The sequence below is a fragment of the Rhinopithecus roxellana genome, chromosome 4, assembly GCF_007565055.1.
Source record: "Rhinopithecus roxellana isolate Shanxi Qingling chromosome 4, ASM756505v1, whole genome shotgun sequence".
Classification (NCBI taxonomy): Eukaryota; Metazoa; Chordata; class Mammalia; order Primates; family Cercopithecidae; genus Rhinopithecus; species Rhinopithecus roxellana.
This window is the reverse complement of record NC_044552.1, coordinates 166,177,291-166,205,014: the sequence shown is the minus strand read 5'-3', so window position 1 is coordinate 166,205,014 and position 27,724 is coordinate 166,177,291. Positions and strand designations below refer to the sequence as shown.

Below are 27,724 nucleotides of genomic sequence, written 5' to 3'. Positions count from 1 at the left end.
TTCTGATCTTTGTAGGAGATGAGGAAACATTCAGTCTTTTATCATTAGGTATGTTAAATGTAGGATTATTGTAAATACCCTTTATCAAGTTGAAGAAATTATCTTCCGTTCATAATTTTTGAGGGTTTTATCACAAATGATTGTTGAGTGTTGTGAAATGTGTTTTCTGTATCTGTTGAAGCAATTGTATGCTCTTTCTTCATTGGCTTATTGATATGGCGAATTACACTGATTAATTTTTTAGTGTTAACTGCACCTTGCATTCCTGGGATAATCCTCACTTGGCTATAATCTATTGTCCTTTTATATATTATTGGATTTGATTCACTTGTATTTTGTTGAGGATTTTCGCATCCATATTAGAGGTACTAGTCTATAGGTTTCTTATAATATGTCTTTGCCTAGTTTAGTATGACAATTCAATTATCATGACAATTAGTGTGATAATTCTGAGTTCATTTAATGAGTTGGGAAGTGTTTACTCTTCTATATTATTGAAAAATTTGTGTTGCATTGACATTATTTCTTGGGCCGGGCGCGGTGGCTCAAGCCTGTAATCCCAGCACTTTGGGAGGCCGAGACGGGCAGATCACGAGGTCAGGAGATCGAGACCATCCTGGCTAACACGGTGAAACCCCGTCTCTACTAAAAACTACAAAAAACTAGCCGGGCGAGGTGGTGGGCGCCTGTAGTCCCAGCTACTCGGGAGGCTGAGACAGGAGAATGGCGTGAACCCGGGAGGCGGAGCTTGCAGTGAGCTGAGAGCCGACCACTGCACTCCAGCCTGGGTGACAGAGCAAGACTCCGTCTCAAAAAAAAAAAAAAAAAAAAAAAAAGACATTATTTCTTTCTCAAATATTTGGTTGAATTCACTATGAAGCCATCTCAGCCTGCTGATTTCTGTGTTGGAAGGTTTTTAAATATTTAATTTTGAAAACAAAGGATTATGGAAATTATCTGTTCCTTTTTAGATAAACTGCATATTTCAAAAAAATTTGACTATTTTGTCTAAGTTATCAAATGTATGGCATAGAGTTATTCATAGTATTTCCTTATTGTTAGTTCACTGTCGAATCTATAGTTATGTCCCCTCTTTCATTCCTGATATTTGTAACTTGTGCCTCCTCTATATTTTTTGTTTGTTTGTTTGGTCAGTCTGGACAGAATTTTATCCATTTTTATCAGCAGTAGTTATTCTTAACGTACTCATGTTTCATATACCTTTTAATGAGCTTTAGTTATATTTTATTTAAATATCCAAGAATAAGCTATTTTCTATTGTTATCCTCTTTTGCAGATTAATAAAGTCAGGCTTGTATATATTAGGAAACTTGCCTATAATTCAACAGCTAGAATGACAGCTCTAGTATTCAAATCAAGTCTTGTTGACTCCAAAGCCTTTGCTTTTGACCATTCTGCTTTATCAACTGGTATCAGGACAAATAAAAATCAATAAGACATATGAAGATAATCCCTTCCCTCATATTGTAACTGGAAGCAAGCTTTTCATTTTCATCATTGGAATGCAATAATTACTATTCTCTATCACTGCACCCTTTTCTGTAAACAGCGTGTAGTACACAACCTCTGTCATGAGGTCTCTGGAGATCTGTTTGCCCCTTCCAAAAGTTTAGACCACTCGATCAAAGCACCTACAAGGAGAGACAGAAAATGTGGGAACTTCTGGTTGCTACAAAATACTGGAGAACACAACTTAGATTTTTAGAACGTAGGAGCTTATGAGGCCTTCCAGTGACTAGATATGTGAAGCAATTGTCCTGATGCTGTCCATTCTTGGTTAACTGCAAATAAAAGTCTTTATGCCCTTCTCTTTAAAATGTAGGCATCTCTTTCCCTTCAAAGGTTAAGATATGCCTTTTTTGTTTTTTTAAGACAAGATCTTGCTCTGTCACGCAGGCTGGAGTGTAGTGGCTCTAATATGGCTCACTACAGCCTTGACCTCCTGGGCTCAAGCGATCCTCCCGCCTCAGCCTTCTGAGTAGCTGGAACTACAGGTGCACACACCACCATGCCCAGCAAATTTTTAAATTTTTTTGTACAGAAAAGGTTTCGCTATGTTGTCCAGGCAGGCCTCAAACTCCTGTGTTCAAGAAATCCTCTCACCTCGGCCTCCCAAATTGCTGGAATTACAGGTGTGAGCCACTGCGCCCAATCAAGATGATGCTTTGAAAATAAAAGTTGACATGGCTTGCTTGTTTCCTCAGGTCTGACGGTAACTGCTGTAAAAGACTCAGGAGAATGGAATTTGGAGGCTGGGGCATTAGTTCTTGCAGATGCAGGCCTTTGCTGTATTGATGAGTTCAATAGCCTCAAAGAGCACGATAGGACCAGTATCCATGAAGCAATGGAGCAACAAACCATAAGTGTTGCTAAGGCTGGGTAAGAGTTTCTTTAAAATCTATGGGGGTAATGGGATTATTTAATATTTGCTTAGGGGAAAATGTGAACCTTGTTGAGCTGTAAGGTATGTTTGGTCCTCTTTGGGAAGATCAGTTATCACCCTTCAAGGCACACATTACAGTTTTTCCTTATTAGACCATACAAGTGTGTGAGGAAATAAAAATGAGCTATTGGGAAAAAGAAAAGGAAAAGTAAAGTATAAATGTGGTTAACTAAACTAATGGAAGGGATTTATGCAGAGCTTTCAATGCAGGATTCAACTCATTCTCTCTTTCATTCAATAAACATTGTGTGTGGTACTCTGGACATATTACTGTGTTAGGAATTTTGAAAAGTTCAAAAAGAAAAAAAAATCATAGTTTCCGGCATTCTCCTTATAAATCCTAATGGAAGGTTGATTACAGCATATGGAAAATGAAATGGTAAATAATGTAAGCATAAGATGAAATGCCTTTTGTGACTCAAAGAGGCTCAGGATTGAGCTGCGTGACTCCCTGGCTACACATAAAGTAGAGGAAAAGAATAAGCCAGGTTCAGACAGAAATCTCACACAGGCACTGAAGTGGTTATGGGAAACTTACCTGGCTACAAAGGCTGGCCACCAGACAGACTGCCAGGTCATTCAAGCAGTAACAGGGCTAAAACTGTTTCCATCTTAATGCTGCTATTATGGACGTGAAGCCAACTGATCAAACAGGTAGGGCTGCCAGCACTGCCTTCAAATAGTCATGAGTACTTGGGAGCCAGGCAGACACTGGTATATACAGATTCTATGAGAGCTATTTGTATACTCTAGCAAAAAAATTAATGAGGAGTGAGGTAGAGGGATGGGAGAGAGTAGGATATAGCCCACCAGAAAAGATACAAGAAAGAACTATCAGACCTATTCATTTGTTCGTTCACTAAATATATGTATTCATTAAAAACCTGCTATGTTTCAGGCATTGTGCTAGATGCTAAGAAGTGCAAAGATGGATAGAACATTGTCCTTCAGGTGTTCACGATTTTATTAGAAAAAATAGATAAATCCACAATATAAGTGTTATAAGAAAATATACTTTAATTATTGCTTCTAAACTCTGAGGAAATCAGAAGTATAGTTTATTAAGTGTCTTCAGAGACACTTGTCACATTATAGCTCCATTTAGTGAGCTTTTTGTGCTATCTATAAGTATGTTGTTAAGTTCCAAAATCAACATTCTATAGCTGATTCAGTTCAGTTATTGCAAATGGGCAGTTTGTCATAACCACAGCTACTTTGTGTACTGGAAAAATGCTTTTTCCACTCTATGTGGTAAAGGACTGATTTTGACTTTTTTTTACTCCATCAGAGACATATTGTTATAAAATACCAGAAAAAAGAATTATTAAAAATGTGAAATGAAAAAGCAGTGACATACAAATATTTCAGTAAATTAAATCCAGTACTATATAAAAGGGTTATACATTATAACCAAGTGGGTCTCATCCCAGAAATGAAAGGTTGGTGTAACATTTGATCAATCAGTGTATTAGACTAAAAAACAAAAAACATATCCCAATAGATGCAGATGATGTGTTTGATGAAATTAAATATTCATAATAAAAGTTCTCAGCAAACTAGAAGTTTCTGTCCCTGTTTAAATGCTGTCTATGAAAAACCTACATGAGGGTGGGCATAATGACTCAATTCTGTAATCCCAGCACTCTGGGAGGCCCAGGCAGGTGGATCACCTGAGGTCAGGAGTTTGAGACCAGACTGGCCAACATGGTGAAACCCCCTCTCTACTAAAAATACAAAAATTACTTGGACATAGTCACACGTGCTTCTAATCCCAGCAACTCGGGAGGCCGAGGCAGGAGAATCGCTTGAACCTGGGAGGAGGAGGTTGCAGTGAGCCAAGATCACACTCCACTGTGCTCCAGCCTGGGCGACAGGTGACCTCTGTCTAAAAAACAAAACAAAACAAAAAACACCTGCATCTCATACTTCATGGTGAAAGACAGTGTTTTCCACTAAATATTAGGAGCAAATTAAAGATATCAGCTCTTCTCATTTCTGGTCAATATTGTACTAGAAGTATGGTCAGTTTAAAGAAATAAAAGACATTCACACTAGAAAGGAAGAAGTTAAAACTGCCTGTATTGTATGTGGTATGATTGTCTACTTAGAAAAACAAAAAGAATTTAAGAAAAGCTACTAGAACTAATAAGTGAATCTTACAAGGTCAATGTATAAAAATTAGTTTCTGTTTGCTAGCAGTGAACAAATGGAAATTGAAATAAAATATACATTTATAATAGCATCTCCAAACAGGAAGTATTTCAGGATAAATTTAGCAAAATCTATTCTAGATTTGTACATTAAAAACTGCAAAACATTAAGAAAATTAAAAAGGACTTAAATAAATGGAGAGATATACCTAGTTTCATCTATCAGACTTAATATTGTTAAGATGCAAGTTCTCCCCAAAGTGATCTGTAGAAACACTGCATTAAAAAAAAATTTTTTTTGAGACACAGTCTCACTTTGTTGCCCAAGCTAGAGTGCAGAAGCCCGATCATAGCTCACTGCAGCCTTGAACTCCTGGGCTCAAGCCCACCCCTGAGTAGCGGGGAATTACAGGGATGCACCACTATGCCTGGCTATGTTTTTTTGTATTATTATTTTATGTAGAAGTGGGGTCTTGCTATGTTGCCCAGGCTGGTCTCAAGCTCTTGGGCTCAAGTGATCCACCTGCCTCAGCCTTTCAGAGCACTGATTACAGGCATGAGCTACCATGCCCAGCCCAGTGCAATGCTAATCAAAATCCCAAACACCACCTGTTCCCCAAAAACCTATTGAAATTAACAACAAAAAAAAATCCCATCAAGCTTTTTTGTAGAAATCAGCAGGCTGGTGTTAAAGTTTATATAGAAAAGCAAAGAATAGCCAAAGTGACTTTGAAACAGAACAAATTTGGAGGACTTACTTTGTTTTAAGATTTGCTATAAAGCTGTAATTATCAAAACATTGTGATATTGGATAGTCTCTTCAATGGAAGAGAATAAAGGTCCAGAAATAGACCCACAGATAATGTCAATTGATTTTCAAGAATGATGTCAAACAATTCAACAGAGGAAGGATAGTTTTTGTTAAATTATGCTGGAACACTTGAATATTCATATGTTTTCCCACCCAAAAAGAGCTATACCCAAATGGTTTATAGCAGCTTTGTTCATATTCATCCAAAATTATATAAACAACCCAGAAGTTTATCGACTGATGAATGGATAGGTCAATCTTGATACACCCATACCATGGAATACTACTAGCAATATAAAGGAACAAACTACTGATACACTCATGAATCAGCAACATGGATGAATCTTAAAAGCCTTATGTGAAGTGAAAGATGACAGGTACAAAAGGCTATATAGTTTATTATTCCATTTATATGAAATGCTACAAAAGGCTAAACTGTAAGGAGAAAAATCAGAAATTTCTGCTAGGGGCTTAGAGGAAGAGAATGACTATAGAAGGGCATTTTTTTAAGATAATTTTTACTGTATGTAAATTAAGCCACATGACCCTTAATTTTAAAAATATAAAAACCCATATATTTTATTCAAGATGCAACAGACATGAATTCACTCTGTCCAGTTGCTATTAAAGTTTCCAAACACTTATTCTTCCCGTACTCATCTCTTCCCTGCTTGGTAACAGCATATGAGTGGCAAGTTCACAGCTGAAGCTTGGGGTCAGGATAGTAGACCTACATTTGGAAGGTTATATAAAGTAATAATAGTGCCTGGGGAGGCGATACCATTTATGATCAGTAAAATCCTTTTTTTAATTGGAGTGATATCTTCCAAAGGAAATAATTTGAAGGATAAATCTTCAGATCGGAATTTTTTTTTTTTTTGTCTCTTGGAAAGGAGAAGAGATGAAGCTGTAAAGCTAGCAGGTGAGAGATTTGAGCTTTAATTATTTTGCTACTAATATTTATAGTCAAGTTTTCATTATTTCTCCTTTACACCATCTGTCAAACATGTAATATAGAATTATGTACCACATAACATTTTTGTCAGTGATAGAACACATATATGATGGTGGTCTCATAAGATTAGAATACCTTATTTTTACTGTGTTTAGATACGTTTAGATGCACAAATACATGCCTTTGTGTTACATTTGCCTACAGTATTCAGTACAGTAACATGCTGTGTAGGCTTGTAGCCTCGGAGCAATAGGCTGTACCATATAGCCTAGGTGTATAGTGGGCTATACTCTCCAGGTTTGTCTAAGTACACTCTATGATGCTTGCACCAGAACAGATCGCCTCATGATGCATTTCTCAGAACATAGCCTCGTGTTGAGCAACCTATGACTGTATATTGAAAGGAGTTTTGCCTGAGAAGCACTTTGAGTATTTTGACTTACTGTAGTTTCCTCAAGAGCTGCTTTTTTAGACCACCACACCATGGTAGGCATTGTTATTGTGGTATTACTGTGGAAAAATTTGTATTATTACAGTTTCAACATAAGGTTCTTTCTGTTTTGTCTTAGCTACTATCTAGAATTTAATACCTCCTTGAACTATGGCATGGATCACAACCAGTATTTTAGCCTTGTAATTTCTTTATATTTACATAAGAATTTTTACTTTTCTGAGCATTTTAGCATATAGATTTCATTTAAAGATTTCTATAATTATTTAATGCATTAAAGGAATTACAGGATCTTTTTTCTCCTCTAGTTATTATAGTAAAACTAGCATTCTATTTTGTTCCTCACCCCACATAACTAATTTCTGGGTTCATAAAGACATTTGTACAATTTTATTATTATCATACATTTTAAAAGATATTTAGTTCCCAAATATTACATAACCATATAATTATGTAATTAACTTGATTCAGTGGTTTGTACCTTTTATTTCTCCATCTTGAAAAGGTTTCTTTTTTCTTGATCAGTTTCGTGAAGACATTTTTTAATTACCTTGTAATAACGGAGCTTGGGTTCGTATGGTCTCCTCTGATCTTACTGAACAGTTAATTTCCAGCCTATTCCAAGGGACAGCAGGACCACCATGTGCTCACTAGCATCTACGAGTAGCTGCTTTTGATTTGGAATGTAATGTTTCTAATACATGCTGGCCTGAAAATTTCAACCAGACTTCACATTTCTCACATGGTTCAAGAATTTAAGCTGGGTACAGTGGCTCATGCCTATAATCCCAGCACTTTGAGAGGCTGAGAGAAGAGGATCCCTTGAGCCTAGGAGTTCAAGACCAGCCTGAGCAAGATGGCAAGACCCCTATCTCTATACAAAAAACAAAAACACAGCCAAGTACAGTGGTGTGCGCCGTAGTCCCAGCTACTCAAGAGGCCGAGGACACCCTTGAACCTAGGAGGTCAAGGCTGCAGTGAGCTATGATCACCCCACTGCATTCCAGGCTGGGCAGCAAAGTGACATCTCTTAAAAAAAATTAAAATATTATTTAAAAACAGAGCAGTCATACAACCTGGATTTGAGTCTCTTCTGTCTTGGATTATTAGGTTCTGTGTTTTCCATACAGAGAATGTGGCCTGAAACAAGAACCCCCAGGAGGAGCAGATGCTTCCAAGAGATCAAACACTGCTTTAAACTGCCACCGTTGCCACTCAGGACAACAAATACCAACAATAACAACAGTGAATATCCCTTCATTTAAAGTAAAGCAAAATTAAATTGTTGATATGTTTGTTAAAAATAGTTCAGTTATGGTAGAAAGAGCTTTGGTGTTAGAGAGACCTAGAATCAATTCCAGCCGCTGTTACTACTTTTTTAATGTTGTGGGTGATAACTGTCATCTCTGATACAAAAATAATAACACCCTTCTTATAGGGATATTCTCAGATAGAGTTCGTGTATGTCAACTTAGGCCTGGGTCAGAAGATACTTACGACTCTTCAAAATTATTTTATTTCATATGTATATAAAGGTGTTTATAGGATTCTCTGTATTTCTGAATGCACTTGCATCTCCAAAATAGTTTCTGAACCATTACATCAACACCATTACCAATAATCACAAAAAAGTAATATTCAAGCCCTCTTTGCGGTTCTTTTTTGTGCTTAGCTATACCACTGAGGTTATATGTTGTTAAAGTGCATGTTCAAAAGTAGTTTGAATGCTTTTCTTTGTGTAGTTATATTATTTATTTGATATACAGTTAAGAAGTTGTCTTTGAAACTTCTGTTTTCATTCACTTATAGCATTTGCTGTTTTTACCTTTTTTATTTAATTTTATTTTCTGAATTTGTAAAATATGGCTTGTTTTAACAAAGTCAAACCTGTATAAAGACATGCGAAAGAAATCACATTCATATCCCTACCCCTTCCATTCTGTTTTCTTCTATCCCTGATAGATATTCATCAGTTTCTGATTTGTCCTTCCTATGTTTCTTTTTTTGCAAAAATAAGCAAAACCCATGGGGATAGGTATGTGTGCCTGTGTATGCATCTCCCCTCTTTACTTATCTAAAAGATAGCAAACTGCATATACTCCTTGGCACTGCTTCAGTGGTATCCCATAGATGATTATATGTAGTATTCTTATTATCGTGTTTTAGAAATTCTGCAGTTTTAGTTCATATCCCCTTTCTCCCAAGAGTTGCTTAGCGAGTTTTTAGTCTCTAGGTAGAAGGACCACTTTTTGATGTGAATAATTTCTAGTTTTATCCTGTTGTGGTCAGAGAATGTTGTTTGTATTGTTTCTTTAAGGAACTTCATGAGGTTTTTATCTTTGTGGCCCAATATAAGGTCAATTTAACAGTGGCCCTTTTATGCTTCAGGAATTATATTCTCTATAATGAGAATATAATGTATATATGTTATACACACACACATAAGCTGTACTTTATAAATGATGTTGTTTAGGTCTTCTATAGCCTTACTTACCTTTTGTTTGTTTGATGCATTTTAGACCAAGAGTGACGTGTTAAAGTCTCTTATTATTGGGCTTTTGTTTATTTCTCTTTGTATTTCTTGTAGTTTCTGCTTTATGAAGGTAGTTGTTTTGGCCTTTAACATTTGTACTTCTTTGTCTTAAGTGCTTTGTGGCCTGAATTTTACCTTGCCTATATCAGGATCACAACTCTGGATTTCATAATATTTATATCTGTCTGATATATCTTTGCTCATTTCTTTATGTTTAGCCTTTTGATTTCAATATGTTCTTTTGTATGCAGCATAGAATTGGGCTTAGATTTATGAACAACTGAAAAATCTTTTTCTTTTAATGTGTTAGATAAGCAGACTTACATTTATTGGTATGATCAATATGCTTGGTGTCAACGGTTTTATTTTTTTATTTTTTTATTTTTTTTGAGACGGAGTCTCACGCTCTGTTGCCCAGGCTGGAGTGCAGTGGCGCAATGTTGGCTCACTGCAAGCTCCGCCCCCCAGGTTCACGCCATTCTCCTGCCTCAGCCTCCCATGTAGCTGGGACTACAGGCGCCCGCCACCACGCCTGGCTAATTTTTGCTTTTTGTATTTTTAGTAGAGATGGGGTTTCACCGTGTTAGCCAGGATGGTCTCGATCTCCTGACCTTGTGATCCGCCCATCTTGGCCTCCCAACAATGGTTTTATTTTTTAAAAACGTACTGTGTTTATTTTTCTTTGCAATTAGAAAGGTTTGCTTTTTTTTTTTTTTTTCCCCTGAAACAAAGTCTCGCTCTGTCGCCCATGCTGGAGGTGCGGTGGCACAATCCTGGCTCACTGCAACTTGCTCCTCCCAGGTTCAAGCAATTGTCCTGTCTCAGCCTCCTGAAGCTAGGACTACAGATGCACACCACCATGCCTGGCTAAGTTTTTGTATTTTAGTAGAGATGGGGTTTCACCATGTTGTGCAGGCTGGTCTCAAACTCCTGAGCTCAGGCAATCTGCCCGCCTCAGCCTCCCAAAGTGCTAGGATTACAGGAGGGAGCCACCGCACCTGGCTGCATTTTTATTATAGGTTAGGGTTTGGCAGACTTTTTCTATAGGTTAGCATAGCAAGTATTTTAGACTTTGTGGGCCAAACTCTCTTGCAGCTCCTCACCTCTGCTGATGTAGACAGTATAACTGCATCAATATGTCTGTGGTGTGAACAAGAGAAGCGTAATATGTACACAGATGGGAGTGGCTGTGTTCCAATAAATTTTTATTTATTGTAACAGATTGTGGGCTGCACTTGGACTGTAGTTTGACAACCCCTATTCTAGGGCTTATGTTTTGAAATACCTTTTGTAATGCCTACTGCCCCATTTCTCCTCACTTGGGAACTTTAAATAATATCGTATGACTCCAGTCTATTAGCCATGTAGTAATCAGTGAACTTATTCCTGATTACTTTCCCCTTTCTCCCTTCTTCTCTTCACTGAAATAAATAGTTGTATTATTTGTACTTTGTCAGAACAAATAGCATTTACTACCATTCTTCCACTTTTATGCTTTGTTTTGCTCTGATCTATCTAAAATAAAGTGCTTCACCATCCGTCTTTTTGGGAGGGCCAGGGCATCATCATCATCTCTTGGTTGAATGAAGCCCATCCTCTAGCAGATACCTTATGAGGGGCTCCTGATTATTGTCTTGAATTTTTGCATGTTTCAAATCATTTTTCATAGCATTGACACTTGAAAAATGAAAGACAGCTTGGCTGGATATAAAGACTCTGGCTTACACTTTCTTTCCTAAAGTCTTGCTTTCTATGTTGCTATTGACAAATCTGATGCCATTCTGATATCATTTGCTTGATAGGTGATTTAGTTTTTTTGCCTGAAGGCCTAGATGGTTTTTTCTTTGTCTTTAAAGTATAATATTTTTACTAGACTATGTCTCAGTTGATTATTCCTGGTCAGTTTTTCTAGATATGAGCGAGCCTTTGACATGTATTATTTTATCCCTGGAAATTTTTATTGAATGATTGTTTGACATTCTAGTTCAGTTCTTTGTTTTGTTTTTATTTTTCAGAAGCTATAATTATTTATTTGTTAGAATTTTTCCTAGGCTCTGCAGCAACAATTGTTTTTCCTTAAACTTCTTAGTTCTTCTGTATTTTGTTTTATTCTCTTGGCTATTTTTATTCCTCTCCTTAGCACCCTTTATTATATTTTCAGTCCTGTCGGTCCTTTCTTAGATACCTTAGATTCAAATGTTAATTTCTTTTTTGTTTTTGTTTTTGTTTTGAAGATTCATAGGGTACATGAGCAGGTTTGTTACATGGGTATATTACATAATGGTGGGGTCTGGGCTTCCGTTGATCCTATCACCCAAATAGTGAACATAGTCCCCAGTAGGTAGTTTTCAAACCTTGTCCATGTCCTTTGCTCCCCAGTTTTGGAATTCTCAGTGTTTGTTGTTTCCATCTTTATGAACATGTCTACCCATTGTTTAGCTCCCACTTATAAGTGAGAACATGCAGTGTTTGGTTCTCTGTTTCTATGATAATTAGATATTCATTTCTGAGATTATTTCATCTTCCTCCCCCTACATCCATTTCTTTCTTCAGTTTTATCATCTCTACATATACGTCTTCTGCTTTTTTGTGCTTTTATATGGTGAATTTTTGAATTTCTGATTTGGGATGGTTTTCATATTTGCAAATGTTTGCTTAAGGATATTCAAGTCAGGGCACTGTGTTACAGATTTCCTTTGCTTTGTGGGGTTTATTGGGTGGGGTAGGGAGATGAGGGTTTTATCAACTGAAGTATTTTTATTCTTGTAGTAGTTTTATGGAGCTGCATGTTATTTCCATTCATTTTAAAATGTCTTATCTTTTTCTGAATCATTATTATTAGGTATTCTATTAAGGTGATGGTGACATTGGATGGTGTACTAATTCCTCTGAGTTCAGAGGAATCTCAGTTAAGTGCATTTTACTTAATAGTGTTTTTCATAAGGGGATGATTGATTTGTCTGTTTTTTGATTCTTATTTGTTTCTATGGGATGTTTAATATCCACTGCTTGCCTCCTTCTTCCCCTGATCACCAAGACTCCAGGTGACTCTTGTCCCTTGCAGGTCTCCTCTATCTACTCCAGGATCCTTCCCATGACTGCCAACTCTGGTCCCAGGAACTTTCAGGCCCCTCTTTCTATTCTCCAGTAGTTAATGACTTTGATTCACAAGGTCTGAAGCCTGTTCTCGGTATTTCCCCACTCTGCATGGGATTCTCTCCTCCTCCTGGCATTTTATCAGTGTTCTCCAGCATGAGGCCCCCATTGGTTTCTCTTCTTTTCACTTGGTCTCCACTGATCTTTCCACTCCAGAAAGGGCTCTAGAGTTAGCTTTGCTGGTTTCTGGTGTTTATTTCTCTGTTTATATATAAACTGAAGTTTGTAGTATTCTCCCACTTTCTTTATTAGTTTTTAGTTTGACGAGTTTTGTTTTGTGGGTTTATTTACTTGCTTTGTTTATCCATAAGGTCTTTGGAGGGTATGTTGAAGTATGGCTATAAGTAGCTGCCATTATCATATGGGAACCTAGAAATCAACATTTCATTTTTTAAAGTTATTCTTTTTTATGTTGTTTAACTCTTAATGTTGACTTTTACTGTATATTTTATATGTTTTTAATATATTACTCACGTTATTTCTGAACCACATCTAGGAAAAGTAATTGGAGAAGTGGTTGTCTACAATTATTTTGAAGAGCTCAAATAAGAAATGGAATTAGATTTGTTCATATCCTTTAGAATCAATGGCTGGAAGGTTCAGGGAAGCATATTTAAAATTAGTACAAGGAAGACTTTATTAATGGTTTGCGCTGCCTAAAGATCAGGTAGGTTGCCTCTAGGGTTATAGAGGCCTTCAGGTGTAGACTGGAAAAAATTTCTATAAAATATTCAGTTATCCAATGAGTAAATAGATAGCCTTTAAGGTTAACCTTTGCCACCAGTGAGAGGTTGCAAATCATGAGCTGGCCTACTAATTCAGCTGTAGGATGGTTTATTGTAGACTATGTACATAAAATATGGTTTTATATTTTATTATGAAATATTGAACATCCTGTGCTAGGCATGGAAAAAGTTCAGGAAACAATATCAAGAGTTCTCCCCCTTCTCCAGTGGAATTGAAAAAATAAAGTAAAAAATGACCAACAAAAAATTTTTTTAAAAAAGAGCTCCCCCCTTTTTTAGTGACCGCAAGAATACACTGGGCATAGACAGAATTACTGTAATAATTGAGGGCAGAGTCCAGAGCTAGTCTGGGCTATATGGCGGTGCCAGCTTCACAACTTACTGGCTGAGCATATTACTGAACTCTCCATAACTACCGTTCTACTGTAACATAATTTGGGGGAACGGGAGTTTGTTTAAAGTAGATGTATATTAGCTGCTGTATTATCTCATTGCCACCACAGCATCAGAAGTTTATTCATCTTCAAACCTGTTCTCTCGTTATTATGACTCAGATACTTTCTGTTGCTAATTTTTGTGTGTATGTGTTTGCGGGTCTTTTAGGCTTATTCAGCTCTTCTTAGTAGATGAATTCTTCCTGTCTCCATTTCAGATGCCCTCTAGAGAGACCCAGTAAAATACAGTCATCCATATTTAAAGATTTATGCAAGAGCAGCTCTAGGCTCCTGGCCAGTTTATGGATTGGCTGCTCTTGGATCAGGTGTCAATCCCTGCTGTAGGCAGCTGTTCCTGTATGGCAGTTTACACAGAAGGAATTGTGGGTTATGTGCTTGGGGGACATTCCAGTGTTTGGCCTGTCCAGAACTGTAACGAAGACAAAGGATCACTTAAGAAATATACTAGGGGCCGGGCGCGGTGGCTCAAGCCTGTAATCCCAGCACTTTGGGAGGCCGAGACGGGCGGATCACAAGGTCAGGAGATCGAGACCATCCTGGCTAACACGGTGAAACCCCATCTCTACTAAAAAATGCAAAAAACTAGCCGGGCGAGGTGGCGGGCGCCTGTAGTCCCAGCTACTCGGGAGGCTGAGGCAGGAGAATGGCGTAAACCCAGGAGGCAGAGCTTGCAGTGAGCTGAGATCTGGCCACTGCACTCCAGCCCAGGCAACAGAGCAAGACTTCGTCTCAAAAAAAAAAAAAAAAAAGAAATATACTAAAGAACAGGTCATAGAACAAGAGTCTGTTTGTCAGCGCTGGGAAACAATTGTTTAGACAGACAGAACAGTCTGGTCAATCAGTCTATATAGGAGGTAACTCTTCATGAGAAAAGTCTTGAGCTCAGCGTGTGTCAAAGACACAGGCTAAAAGGATAGCGAGCTTTTAAAGACGGTACTTAGTCTTGTGTACCTGTTGAGATGAAGACTCTAGTTCAGGCTCTGTAGCAGTCTTTTTTTTTTTTTTTTTTTTGAGACGGAGTCTTGCTCTGTCGCCTGGGCTGGAGTGCAGTGGCCGGATCTCAGCTCACTGCAAGCTCTGCCTCCCGGGTTTACGCCATTCTCCTGCCTCAGCTTCACGAGTAGCTGGGACTACAGGCGCCCGCCACCTCGCCTGGCTAGTTTTTTGTATTTTTTAGTAGAGACGGGGTTTCACCGTGTTAGCCAGGATGGTCTTGATCTCCTGACCTCGTGATCCGCCCGTCTCGGCCTCCCAAAGTGCTGGGATTACAGGCTTGAGCCACCGCGCCCGGCCGGCTCTGTAGTAGTCTTTACAGTTTCTGCCAAGATCCTAGCTGTCCCCAATTACATGATCTGTTTTCTTCCATTTAAGTTGTCCTTTTAAAGTTTTTTTTATTTTTTAACTTTGCTTTTGACATACCACTTACAAAAAGGTACAAGAATAGTACATGTTGGCTTTTTTGGGGGTCAGCAGTTATGTGTACCCCTAGTTACAATTGTATATCTATCATCTGTTTGGTGGTGGGAACCAATGAAAACACTCTAAAAGTTCCATGTTAACTCGTGTTCATTTTTCATAACACTCACCCTGGCTCACTCTACAATTAAGAGTAAGTGGAATGAGCCTCCACAGTAGTTCATCCAACTTTTTTGGCTAGCAGTTTTCAGAATCTTAAGTTCATTACCGCTAATTAGAGGCCAGTTAATCTTCCTGATGCAAAGTGTACAGTTAACTGCCAAAGGCAAAACTCTTGAGAAAATGTCTCTAGAGACTTATAGCATGCCGTGAAGTTAATTATAGCAGATAAGAGGGTTAATTGTGCAAAGGGAACACTTTAATTATGAATTCTACCAAAATAAAGTACTCTGAATCTGTTAAGAAAAACCTTACGTACTTCTCCTCCTACAATAAGAATCCTTCACTGAGTCATCATCATCTAGATATTCTGGGGCCCTGCCTCTCTAACCACTTCAGGTTTTCCTTTGAGACATTTGGTACCTTGCCACATCATTTTCAGGAACTCTTGAATCTGTCTGCTTTTCCTTTCTTTCTCTTTTTCTCATGTCTCAAGTGACTAACGTTTGGCTGATTTGTGAAGGAGTTTTGATTAGAATTATAATCTCCCTTAAGAAGTAGTGCAAACCACTGGATCAGAATATCTGACTGGCCTCCAGGGCTACAGGAAATTTATCAGAGATTTTTTTTTTTTTTTTTTTGAGACCGACTTTCACTTTTGTTGAGTGCAGTGGTGCAATCTCAGCTCACTGCAACCTCCGCCTCCTGGGTTCAAGTGATTCTCCTGCCTCAGCCTTCTGAGTAGCTGGGACTACAGGCATGCATCACCACACCTGGCTAATTTTGTATTTTCAGTAGAGACGGGGTTTCGCTGTGTTAGTCAGGCTGGTCTCCACTTCCCGACCTCAGGTGATCTGCCCCCCTCAGCCTCCCAAATTGCTGGGATTACAGGCGTGAGCCACCGTGCCTGGCCGGAGATTTTCTTTCTTAAATGTGTCACTTATATGCACTGCAGAGAGTTAGTTCTTTTTTTGAAAATAAGCACACGTAAGTGTTTCATTTAACTATGGTGATTTCACAAATTGCTCTTTTGAGGTCAAACTTTATGCAGTGTTTTCCTATGGGTGGCACATACCTTACCTACAAGGGCATATCATAATCCCTACTGTTCAGATGCTTAAGCAACTGGGAGAGGCCAGTGTGATTTCTACACTGCAAAAGCTTGTTATAGTCAGAATAGAAAAAATGGTAAAACACTTAGGATGTCTAGAGCCTACTAAATGTAACTTATGCCAGTAACCAAAATATAGGTCTTTTTGAAGCAATATATGCTTGTGAAGACCAATAATTTTGTTGTTCTTTATGTTAAATATGGAAACATTTTTAAAGTTGGGGAGTTTAATTACTTAAATTTTGTCCTGGCTGCTTAGTTAAATGGAAGTAAGACAAAACCAGGAAGCAAATGATGCAACATGAGTTTTTTTTTTTTAAAAAAAAGGAGACTCAGGAGTGGTGGCTTACACTTGTAATCCCAACACTTTGGGATGCTGAGGCAAAGGATCACTTGAGGCTCGCAGTTCAAGACCAACCTGGGCTACATAATGAGACCCCATTTCTACAAAAAATTTTAAAAATAGCACAGCGTAGTGATGCACGCCTGTGGACCCAGATACTCAGGAGTCTGAGGCCGGAGGATCACTTGAGCCTAGGAGGTTGAGGCTGCAGTGAGCTATGATTGGACCACCGCACTCCAGCGACAGAGTGAAACTCTGCCTCTTGGGGGGAGAAAGGGTGTCAGTATTAAAATTTGCTTTTTCTAAACTGTGCAAATTGGTGCCTGTGCCTAGTGAATGACAGCACAGTGCCACTTCACAGTGTGTAGTCATTTGAAATAACTTGATGTGATGATGAGCTTTAAGGCTGTGGGATGCTAAATAAATCATGATTTGGGAAAGGTAATGTTTCATTATTTTCAAGGTTCTTTTCAAACTTAAGCAGGATAGCATCTCATCAAAGAGAGGGTATTACTACATTTTTAAGTAATCAAGGACATCCTCAATATTTGTTGAAGACACATTTTAGGAAAAACAATTAACATTTCCATGATACATGTAATGTCTACTGAATTATACCAACTTGCCTAGGTAGGAAGTACAACCTGAAAATTAAAAATGGCAGGATAGGCCGGGCGCGGTGGCCCACGCCTGTAATCCCAGCACTTTGGGAGGCCGAGGTGGGCGTATCACAAGGTCAGGAGTTTGAGACCAGCCTAGCCAATATGGTGAAACCCCATCTCTACTAAAAATACAAAAGCACCTGGGCGTGGTAGCGTGTGCCTGTGGTCCCAAGCTACTCAGGAGGCTGAGGCAGGAGAATCGCTTGAACCCAGGAGGCAGAGGTTGCAGTGAGCCGAGATTGCACCACTGCACTCCAGTGTAGGTGACAGAGCAAGATTCCATGTCAAAAAAAAAAAGGGGGGGTGGCAAGATAGCACTGAATGACTACTGGGTAAATAACAAAATTAAGGCAGTAACAAATAAGTTCTTTGAAACCAGTGAGAACAAAGATACAATGTACCAGAATCTCTAGAACACAGCTAAAGCAGTCTTCAGAGGGAAATTTATAGCACTAAATGCCCACACCAGAAAGTGGGGAAGATCTAAATTCAACACCCTAACATCACAATTGAAAAGAACTAGAGAAGCAGGAGCAAACAAATTCAGAAGCTAGCAGAAGACAAGAAATAACTAAGATCAGAGCAGAACTGAAGGAGATAGAGACATGAAAAACCCTTCAAAAAATCAATGAATCGAGGACCTCATTTTTGAAAAGATAACAAAATAGACTGCTAGCCAGACTAATGAAGAATAAAATGGAGAAGAATCAAATAGACACAATAAAAAATGATAAAGGGGATATCACCACTGATCCCACAGAAATACAAACTACCATCAGAGAATATTGTAAATACTTCTATGCAAATAAACTAGAAAATCTAGAAGAAATGGATAAATTCCTAGACTCATACACTCTCCCAAGACTATACCAGGAAGAAGTTGAATACCTGAGTAGGCCAATAACAAGTTTTGAGATTGAGGCAGTAATTAATAGCCTACAAACCAAAAAAAATCCAGTACCAGATAGATTCACAGCCAAATTCTACCAGAGGTACAAAGAGGAGCTGGTACCATTCTTTCTGAAGCTATTACAGTAGAAAAAGAGGGACTCCCCCCAACTCATTTTATGAGGCCAGCATCATCCTGATACCAAAACCTGGCAGAGACACAACAAGAAAAGAAAATTTCAGAGCAATATCTCTGACGAACATTGATGAGAAAATCCTCAATAAAATACTGGCAGACCGAATACGGAAACACTTCAAAAGCCTATCCACCATGATCAAGTCGAGTTCATACCTGGGATGCGAGGCTGTTTCAACATACACAAATCAGTAAATGTGATCTATCACTTAAAAACAGAACCAATGACAAAAGCCATGTGATTATCCCAATAGATGTGGAAAAGGCCTTTGATAAAATTCAACACCCCTTCATGCTAAAAACTCTCAATAAACTAGGTATTGATGGAACATATCTCAAAATAATAAGAACTATTTATGACAAACCCACAGCCAATATCATAGTGGGCGAAAGCTGGAAGCATTCCCCTTGAAAACCAGCACAAACAAGGATGCCCTCTCTCACCACTCCGATTCAACATAGTATTGGAAGTTCTGGCCAGAGCAATTAGGCTAGGGAAAGAAATAAAGGGTACAAATGGAAGAGAGAAAGTCAAATTGTTTCTGTTTGCAGATGACATGATTGTATATTTAGAAACCCCATCATCTCACCCGAAATCTCCTTAAGCTGATAAGCAACTTTAACAAAGTTTCAGGATACAAAATTAGTGTGCACCAATCACAAGCATTCCTGTACACCAATAACAGACAAACAGAGAGCCAAATCATGAGTGAACTCCCATTCACTATTGCTACAAAGAGAATAAAATACCTAGGAATACAACTTACAAGGTATGTGAAGCATTTCTTCAAGAACTACAAGCCACTGCTCAAGGAAATAAGAAAGGACAGAAACAAATGGAAAAACATTCCATGCTCATGGATGGGAAAGAATCAATATTGTGAAAATTTCCATACTGTCCAAAGTAGTTTATAGATTCAGTTCTATCCCCATCAAGCTACCATTGACTTTCAAGTCACAGAATTAGAAAAAACTACTTTAAATTTCATATGGAACCAAAAAAGAGCCCATATAGACAAGACAATCCTAAGCAAAAAGAACAAAGCTGGAGGCATCATGCTACCTGACTTCAAATTATACTACAAGGCTACAGTAACCAAAACAGCATGGTACTGGTACCAAAAAAGATATGTAGACCAATGGAACAGAGCAGAGGCCTCAGAAATAATCCCACACGTCTACAACCACCTGATCTTTGACAAACCTGACAAAAACAAGCAATGGGGAAATGACTCCTTTTGTAATAAATGACTGCTTTTGTAGTGTTGGGAAAACTGACTAGCCATATGCAGAAAACTGATACTGGACCTCTTCTTATGCCTTATACAAAACTTAAGATGGATTAAAGACTTAAACATAAGACCTAAAACCATAAAAACCCTAGAAGAAAACCTAGGTGATAACATTCAGGACGTAGGGATGGGCAAAGACTTCATGACTAAAACACCAAAAGCAATGGCAACAAAAGCCAAAATTGACAAATGGGATCGAATTAAACTAAAGAGCTTCTGCACAGCAAAAGAAACTATCAGAGTGAACAGGCAACCTCCAGCATGTGACAAAATTTTTGCAAAGTTCTAATACCCAGAATCTACAAAGAACTTAAATTTATAAGAAAAAAACAACCACATCAAAAAGTGGGTGAAGGATATGAACAGACACTTCTCAAATGAAGACATTTATATGGCCAGCAAATGTGAAAAAAAGCTCATCATCACTGGTCATTAGATAAATGCAAATCAAAACCATAATGAGGCACTATGTCACACCAGTTAGAACGGCGATCATTAAAAACTCAGGAAACAGATACTGGAGAGGATGTGGAGAAATAGGAACTGTTTTAGACTGTTGGTGGGAATGTAAATTAGTTCAGCCATTGTGGAAGACAATCTTTTCCTCAAGGATCTACAACCAGAAATACCATTTGACCCAGCAATCCCATTACTGGGTATATACCCAAAGGATTATAAATCATTTTACTATAAAGACACATGCACACATCTAAGTGTTCACAATAGCAAAGACTTGGAAGTAACCCAAATGCCCATCAATGATAGACTGGATAAACAAAATGTGGCACATATACACCGTGGAATACTATGCAGCCATAAAAAGGATGAATGGGACATGGATGAAGCTGGAAACCGTCATTCTCAGCAAACTAACACAGGAACAGAAAACCAAACACTGCATGTTCTCACTTATAAGTGGGAGTTGAACAGTGAGAACACATGGACACAGGGAGGGGAACATCACACACTGGGGCCTGTCGGTGGGTGGGGGCTAGGGGAGGGATAGCATTAGGAGAGATACCTAATGTAGATGATGGGTTGATAGGTTCAGCACACCACTGTGGCACATGTATACCTATGTAACAAACCTGCACGTTCTGCACATATATCCCAGAACTTAAACTATAATAATAAAAAAAAAGTATGTCACGTTGTACAAGCAATCACCAGGACTCTTTCCATCTTGCAAACTGAAACTCTATACCCATTAAATAAACTCCCATTTCCTCCTCCTCCCAGCCCCTAGCAACCACCATTCTACTTTCTGTTTCTATAGATTTGACTACTCTAGATATTTCACACGTGAGTGGGAACATACAGTATTTATCTTTCGTAACTGGGTTATTTCACTTAGCATGATGTAGTTAAGGTTCTTCCATGTTGTAGTATGTGTTCGAATTTTCTTTCTTTTTAAGACTGAACAATTTTCCATTGTATGTATAGACCACATTTTCTTATCCGTTCCTTCATCCATGTACGCCTGGGTTTTCTCCGCCTCTCAGCTGTTGTGTATGTAGTGCTGCTAAGAACATAGGCATGGGCTTCATTACTTAACAGTGGCTACCTTACGACCATCTAAAGCAGATTTCTTGCTCAATCTAAGTCACTTTATACAACTGAGAAAAATTACTGGGCCTTTGTTCAAGCTTTTTTCAATTTGCCTCTTACTGTCTGGGATCTAGAAGCAATTTTTTTTCCCTAACACTTCAAAACCTCAAATTTCTGAGATGTCTTTATTGCTTTCCTTTTCTCTTTGAAGATTGGTCAGTTTTTACCCGTGCTCATCGCGTGCCTGCAATGCTTTGCCAAAGAAGGAAGTTTTTCTTTTTCATGTCAGTCTGATGTGGATTGAGGGTGGTACACTGTGCTCCAACAATCATTCCAGGCCCAAGCTCCTTCTCTCATGTGGCTCTCTGACTCCAGGGCCTTATCCTCTTCTGTACTCCACTGGTAAAGAGAGAAAGAAAGATTGCACAGGAAGGCTTTTAGGGGCCAGACCTAAAAGTGGTTTATGTTCTTCTATCTTTACTTCATTGTCCAGACTTGATATCATAGCCCTACTTAACTGTAATGGGAATAGGAAATACAATCTTGCTCTATTCCCAGGAGGAAAACAAGGTTTGGTGAACATATAGTGCCCGGTGCCACAGGCTGGAGATAAATTTGGAAGTACCAGCATATAGGTGGTGATCAAAGCCATAAGTAAAGATGAGGATCATCCCAGAAAGGGAGTAATGGGAGACCCTCAGAAAAACAAAGGCACTTTCTTGAGGATCTTTACTGGTAAAAATAACTTGTGTAACTTAACTTTAGAATGTTAGGTTACACAAGCTATTAGTAGAACAGTTACTACTATGTTGTTAGGACGTTTAAGTGTGTGGATTAAATAAATGTAAAAATAGCTTTTTCAGCAACTGGAATGTTTTTACTTCTTGAAGTTTAATACAAAAGAAATATGTATCAGCATCCTTTTATGACACAGCCTGTGAATGTAAAATAATTCTGAATTTCTGAAATACTAAACTAAGTAAACATTTATTTTTGTTTATCATTTAAATTATGTACATTTATTAAGCATTTACTATGTACCAGGCAATGTGAGGATTATAACAATAAATCACAATCAAGGAAGACCAAATTTAGTAGTACAAAAACAGGCTGGTCACGGTGGCTCACACTTGTAATCCCAGCAATTTGGGAGAACAAGGCGGGAAGATTCTTGGGGCCAGGAGTTCAAGACCAGCCTGGGCAACAGAGCAAGATTCCATCTCCACAAAAAATTTTCTGAAAATCAGCTGGGCATGGTGATATACACCTGTAGTCCTAGCTACTTGGGAGGTAGAGACGGGAGGATCACTTGAGCCCAGGAGTTTGAGGTTGTAGTGAGCTGTAATCGCTCCACTGCCCTACAGCCTGGGGAACAGAGTGAGACCATGTCTCTTAGAGAAAATAAAATATAAAGTAAGGCAAATAAATTGATGTCCAAAATCCCAGGGAGAATCGGCAGTCTGGAAGTCAAATTGCATTGATTTTGGAGCCCGGCAGATTTAGGTTTGAATCTCAGCTCTGCTACTCTCAGTGTAACCTTGGGGAAGTTAATATTTCTGAACTTCTAGTTTCCTTATTTCTAAGTTTGTGATAATAGCACCTATGCTTCAGGTTGCTATGATTAGGGATGATCTGTGTAAACCTAATGCAGTGCTTGCTTGATATTAAAAATATAGTTATTTTTATTAATATTGTGGAAGAACGTAGAGTTCATATGGGATAGAAAGATGAGTTACCTTACACTCTATGAATTCATTCATTCAGTAGTTATTTAGTGAGCCACTACTACACACAGTGTACTTAGGATTAGACTGTATGTATGGATTTGTCTTTGTTTTCTAAAGCCCCATTTAGTTTTTAAAAAATGTTTGTATCACAGGTCTGTACCCATCAGGTTTATATACGGTCTTCCCTGCTTTCAAATGCCCAGAGACCACCCTGTCCCTCCTGGCACTGTCTTCATCCTCCTCCTTTGCTATAGGGATCTGCCTGACTTATCTCTCATAATCTCCTCTTCCTCTGCCCACTCCCGTATTTTCCTTGCTCCTATTTCTACTGACTTCACCTCAGACAGCCTTTTTTCTTTGCATACAAATTTTTGTTAGTCCCCCTGTCCAACTTTTTTTTTTTTTTTTTTTTGAGGTGGACTCTTGCTTTGTGAGTGCAGTGGCGTAATCTCGGCTCACTGCAACCTCCACCTCCTAGGCTCAAGTGATTCTCCCGACTCAGCCTCCCAAGCAGCTGGAACCACAGGTGTGCACCACCAGGCCGGCTATTTTTTTGTATTTTTAGTAGGGATGGAGTTTCACCATGTTGCCAGGCTGATCTCAAACTCCTGAGCTCAGGCAATCCACAAGCATGATTCTTAAGCTTAAGTTTTTCTAGTGGAAAAATTAATTATCCCAGTTACCTCAGGCATCATTGGCCACCTTCTTTCTCTCTTTGTTCATTTTTCTTCTCATATATTGGAAAACTTTCCAATTATATCCCCCATAGATTTCCAGGTGTCCCCACCGAAGTTTCTCCCTGCTGATACTAATGCTGATACTGACACCAGCACTCCTTGCACACTTACGATCTGGCAGGCACTCTGCGCCACCTCTTCTTTCCCCAGCAGTTCTGTTGTAAACTAATTGGAGGCAGGGATCAGATATATACCTTTTTGGATTCTCAGTACAGCTTTTTGCACAAAGGAAATGGCCTATAAATATTGGTTGGTCAGAGAGAGGAAGAATGACCAATTCATTTGACCTCGCATTAAAAATAATTTTATAAAAATTATGTCATATGCAATTGTATTTTGTTTCATTGCCAGTGTTGTGGACATTTTTAAATAAGAAATGCAAATAGTCTCACTTCAGTGTGGGTTAAATGTGCTTTTGTGGGTTTCTTAGGAACCGCTTATTACATTGTTCTATGGCAACTTATATTCCAAGTTCTAAATAACTGTCTTTACAAAAGCCGTTTTGACACATAAATTATAAGATGTGGACCATCCAGAATTTTTCCTTGTCACTAATTTTTTAAAAGGGAGTTTAGTTTTTGGTAAAAATGCCTTGTTTATCTTTCTCTTACTTATTTAATGAGTGTCTTCTTGTGCCACTTGCCACAAATAGAGATTCTCAAACATTTTCAGCCTCAGGGAATGAAGTAACTGCTAGCTAGAAATAGATCAGGGATTAACAAGTGTAACACATGTAGCTGATGTCATAGGGCTGTGACTTGGGAGGCAGACATCCCACAATAACTAAAAATGGGCATCAAGTGCAGAGCATACAAATTTACAGATTCCAATTTTTACATTTGTTATTGCCAGTGAATACGTCACATTATTTTGAGAACTAACCCATCATTAATTAGTTTAAAAACATTATCTAAGTTATGTCACATCCATCCCTATCCTGCCATGCTCCATTTAGGACTACCTTGCCCCTCTACTGGACCATGATACTAGAGCCCTACCCTGCCTCCAGTCCACAGTCCTACCCTGTCCAACCCACCCACCAACCCAGTCCTCATCAGACTTCCCTTCACAATGGCTCCTCAAAACCTCAATGCCAAATCAATCCTTATATTTTCTGATTTCCTTTCCCTCCCTCTTTCTTTCTCTCTTTTTTGTTTCTTTCATGTTTAGAAAAATCAAAACAAAATGAGTGAATACACAGAAAGTTTTTGCTTCAACCAGTCACTATTCTCCAGAGTCATCCTCACTCTACCATCACCCCCTCTGCAAATGCATGTCTTTCTCCACCTAAAAATGTCCAGATGTCTTGAAAGGCTCAGTTCAAAAGCTGCTTCACAGTGCTTCTCTGTTCATCTTTTCTATCCACATAGATGAATACACATCATCCCTATTTCCCCTGGGAACTTTATTCTTTTAGAACTTAACCATATTCTGCCTTGTATTACATTATAGCTAGTAAATTGCAAGGCCCTTAAGAAGAGTTTGGTTTAATTTTGGATACTTCTTAGTAGGGGTCTGCTCATAGCAGGGGCATGAAAAGTGTTTATTGAACAGTTAACTTCTCTTTAAGGTAGAATCGTTTCGGTATACTTTGTTGGAAGTTGATGTTTGTGATATCTCTTGTCATTCAACATTTTCTTTCATAGGAGTTCATAGATTTTCAAGGTGCAAGAGCAGCCCCATTTTATTAACAGCTGTAATCTTGCATTTTATCTGAACCTCACAGTCAGTGCATTGTACTGTCTCTCTTGGCAGCCTCGTGTGCAAGCTGAACACAAGGACCACCATCCTGGCAGCAACGAACCCCAAAGGCCAGTACGACCCCCAGGAGTCCGTGTCTGTGAACATTGCTCTCGGCAGCCCACTCTTAAGTCGATTTGACCTGATCCTGATTTTGCTTGATACCAAGAATGAAGACTGGGATCGTATCATTTCCTCCTTTATCTTGGAAAATAAAGGTATGTGAAGACAGACAAAGCATTCAAAGTAACAAAGAGAGATTAGCTGTAACTAAAAGAAATTCCCTTTCAAGAAAATTAAATAAATACCCAAGGTAGGCTGTGTAGTACCAGGCAATAGGGAAAAGCTTAGACAGAAAGCAGTGAAAGGAGCCACCTACAGGGGCTCAGAATACTGAGTTGAAGGAAAAGGGCCTTTCTCTACCTGCCACTAATGAGAATAAAGTTGTTTGTAAATATGTCCCTTATGATGAAAGGGAGCAACCTTATGATACGGAATTACCACTCGCCTCTTGTACGTAAAGAAAACCAGAATGAATTATGAAACAAATGTCTAAATGTAGAGTTCTCTTTAAATTAGATTTTCTGAGGCCGGGCGTGGTGGCTTACGCCTGTAATCCCAGCACTTTGGGAGGCTGAGACAGGTGGATCACATGAGGTCAGGAGTTCAAGACCAGCCTAGCCAACATGGTGAGACCCTGTCTCTACTAAAATACAAAAATTAGCTGGGCATGGTGGTACACACCTGTAATCCCAGCTACTGTGGAGGCTGAGGCAGGAGAATTGCTTGATCCCAGGAGGTAGAGGTTGCAGTGAACAGAGATCGCACCACTGTCCAGCCTGGGTGACAGAGCAAGACTTCATCTCAAAAAAAAAATAAAATAAAATAAAAAATAAAAAATAAAAAAAAATAGGTTTACTCGAATATTATTGATTACTGAGCAGAACAGAATTATTCTGAATAATTTTTAATAAAGGTAGGAAGCTTACCTTTATTAAGCTTAGATCATAAGACTTTTTTTCTAAAATTGTATGCTATGCAGACAAGTGTAGATTTCAATAACCACAAAACATGAAGGTTATCTTTTGACAAATAAGTACCAGAACTTTATAAAAATCCTTAAAGTGATATGTTTGCCTGTCCTAAGAACTTACTGACCCAACACCTGATATATACAGGTTACCCAAGCAAATCAGAGAAGCTCTGGAGCATGGAAAAGATGAAAACCTATTTCTGCCTCATAAGGAATCTGCAGCCCACACTGTCTGATGTGAGCAATCAAGTTCTTCTTCGGTACTACCAGATGCAAAGGCAGAGTGATTCCCGGAACGCTGCCCGGACCACCATTCGCCTGCTGGAAAGCTTGATACGATTAGCAGAAGGTCTATTTCATTCAACAAATGATGCTTGTATTGAATGCTGCTTCTGTGCAAGGCAAGGGGCTTGGCACCGTGGATTCAAAGATGAATGAGAATAACCCCCACTCTAAGGTGCTCATAGTCACTTAAAAACAAAGGCTTTGAGCCAGGAGATCTCTGCTTATCTGAGGACAGATGATGAGTATTGACTGGAATGTGGTGTCATTATGAAAGAGGCATCTTTGTGCTTCTCAGGACCTCCTAGAACTTAATATACCATTCACTTAGAAAGCCTTATTTTTGATATTTTGTTTCTCAGTGGCAGCTCTGTTAGCATTTTGAGTGGGACAGTTTCTTGTTTGGAATTGTTTCCCATGTAGCATCACTGGTTCTTGCTCAATAATTGCCAGTTGCAGTCCACCCCTGTCATTATAACAATCAACTTGACAATGCCATGGCCTGCCCCATTACATATATACATGTAGCTAACATGTATCTTAATTCTTTTCTTCTAACATTGGCTTTTACATTTTAGCTTTTGTTTAAATATAAAAAAAAAATTCACATGAACTGAACAATAAAATAAAATAATACAAGCTTAATAAAAAGTACTGTAAAACAAATGGACTTTCTTTTTTCAAGGATTTATAGCTAATATTAGGGCAAGAAATACTCAGAATTTAGAATTGCTTCTTTGGTAGCTTTGAAAAGCTCATAGATCATAAAGAGGAGTGCCAGATATGAAAAATGAGTTTTAATTTTGTGTAGTTTTATAAAAGACTAGAAAGTGGAGACTAAAGTTGCTGAATATTAAATCTATGTTTAT

General features: G+C 38.5%; 1 protein-coding gene across 1 annotated transcript in view; it reads left to right on the top strand.

The window, feature by feature from the left end:
* MCM9 (minichromosome maintenance 9 homologous recombination repair factor) overlaps positions 1-27,724 on the top strand; it is a 126,263-nt gene that overhangs the window by 84,664 nt on the left and 13,875 nt on the right. Inside the window, 3 exon segments of the mRNA XM_010353248.2 lie at positions 2,226-2,400; positions 25,556-25,758; positions 26,719-26,922. Of these exon segments, the coding sequence (XP_010351550.2) occupies positions 2,226-2,400; positions 25,556-25,758; positions 26,719-26,922 (582 nt within the window).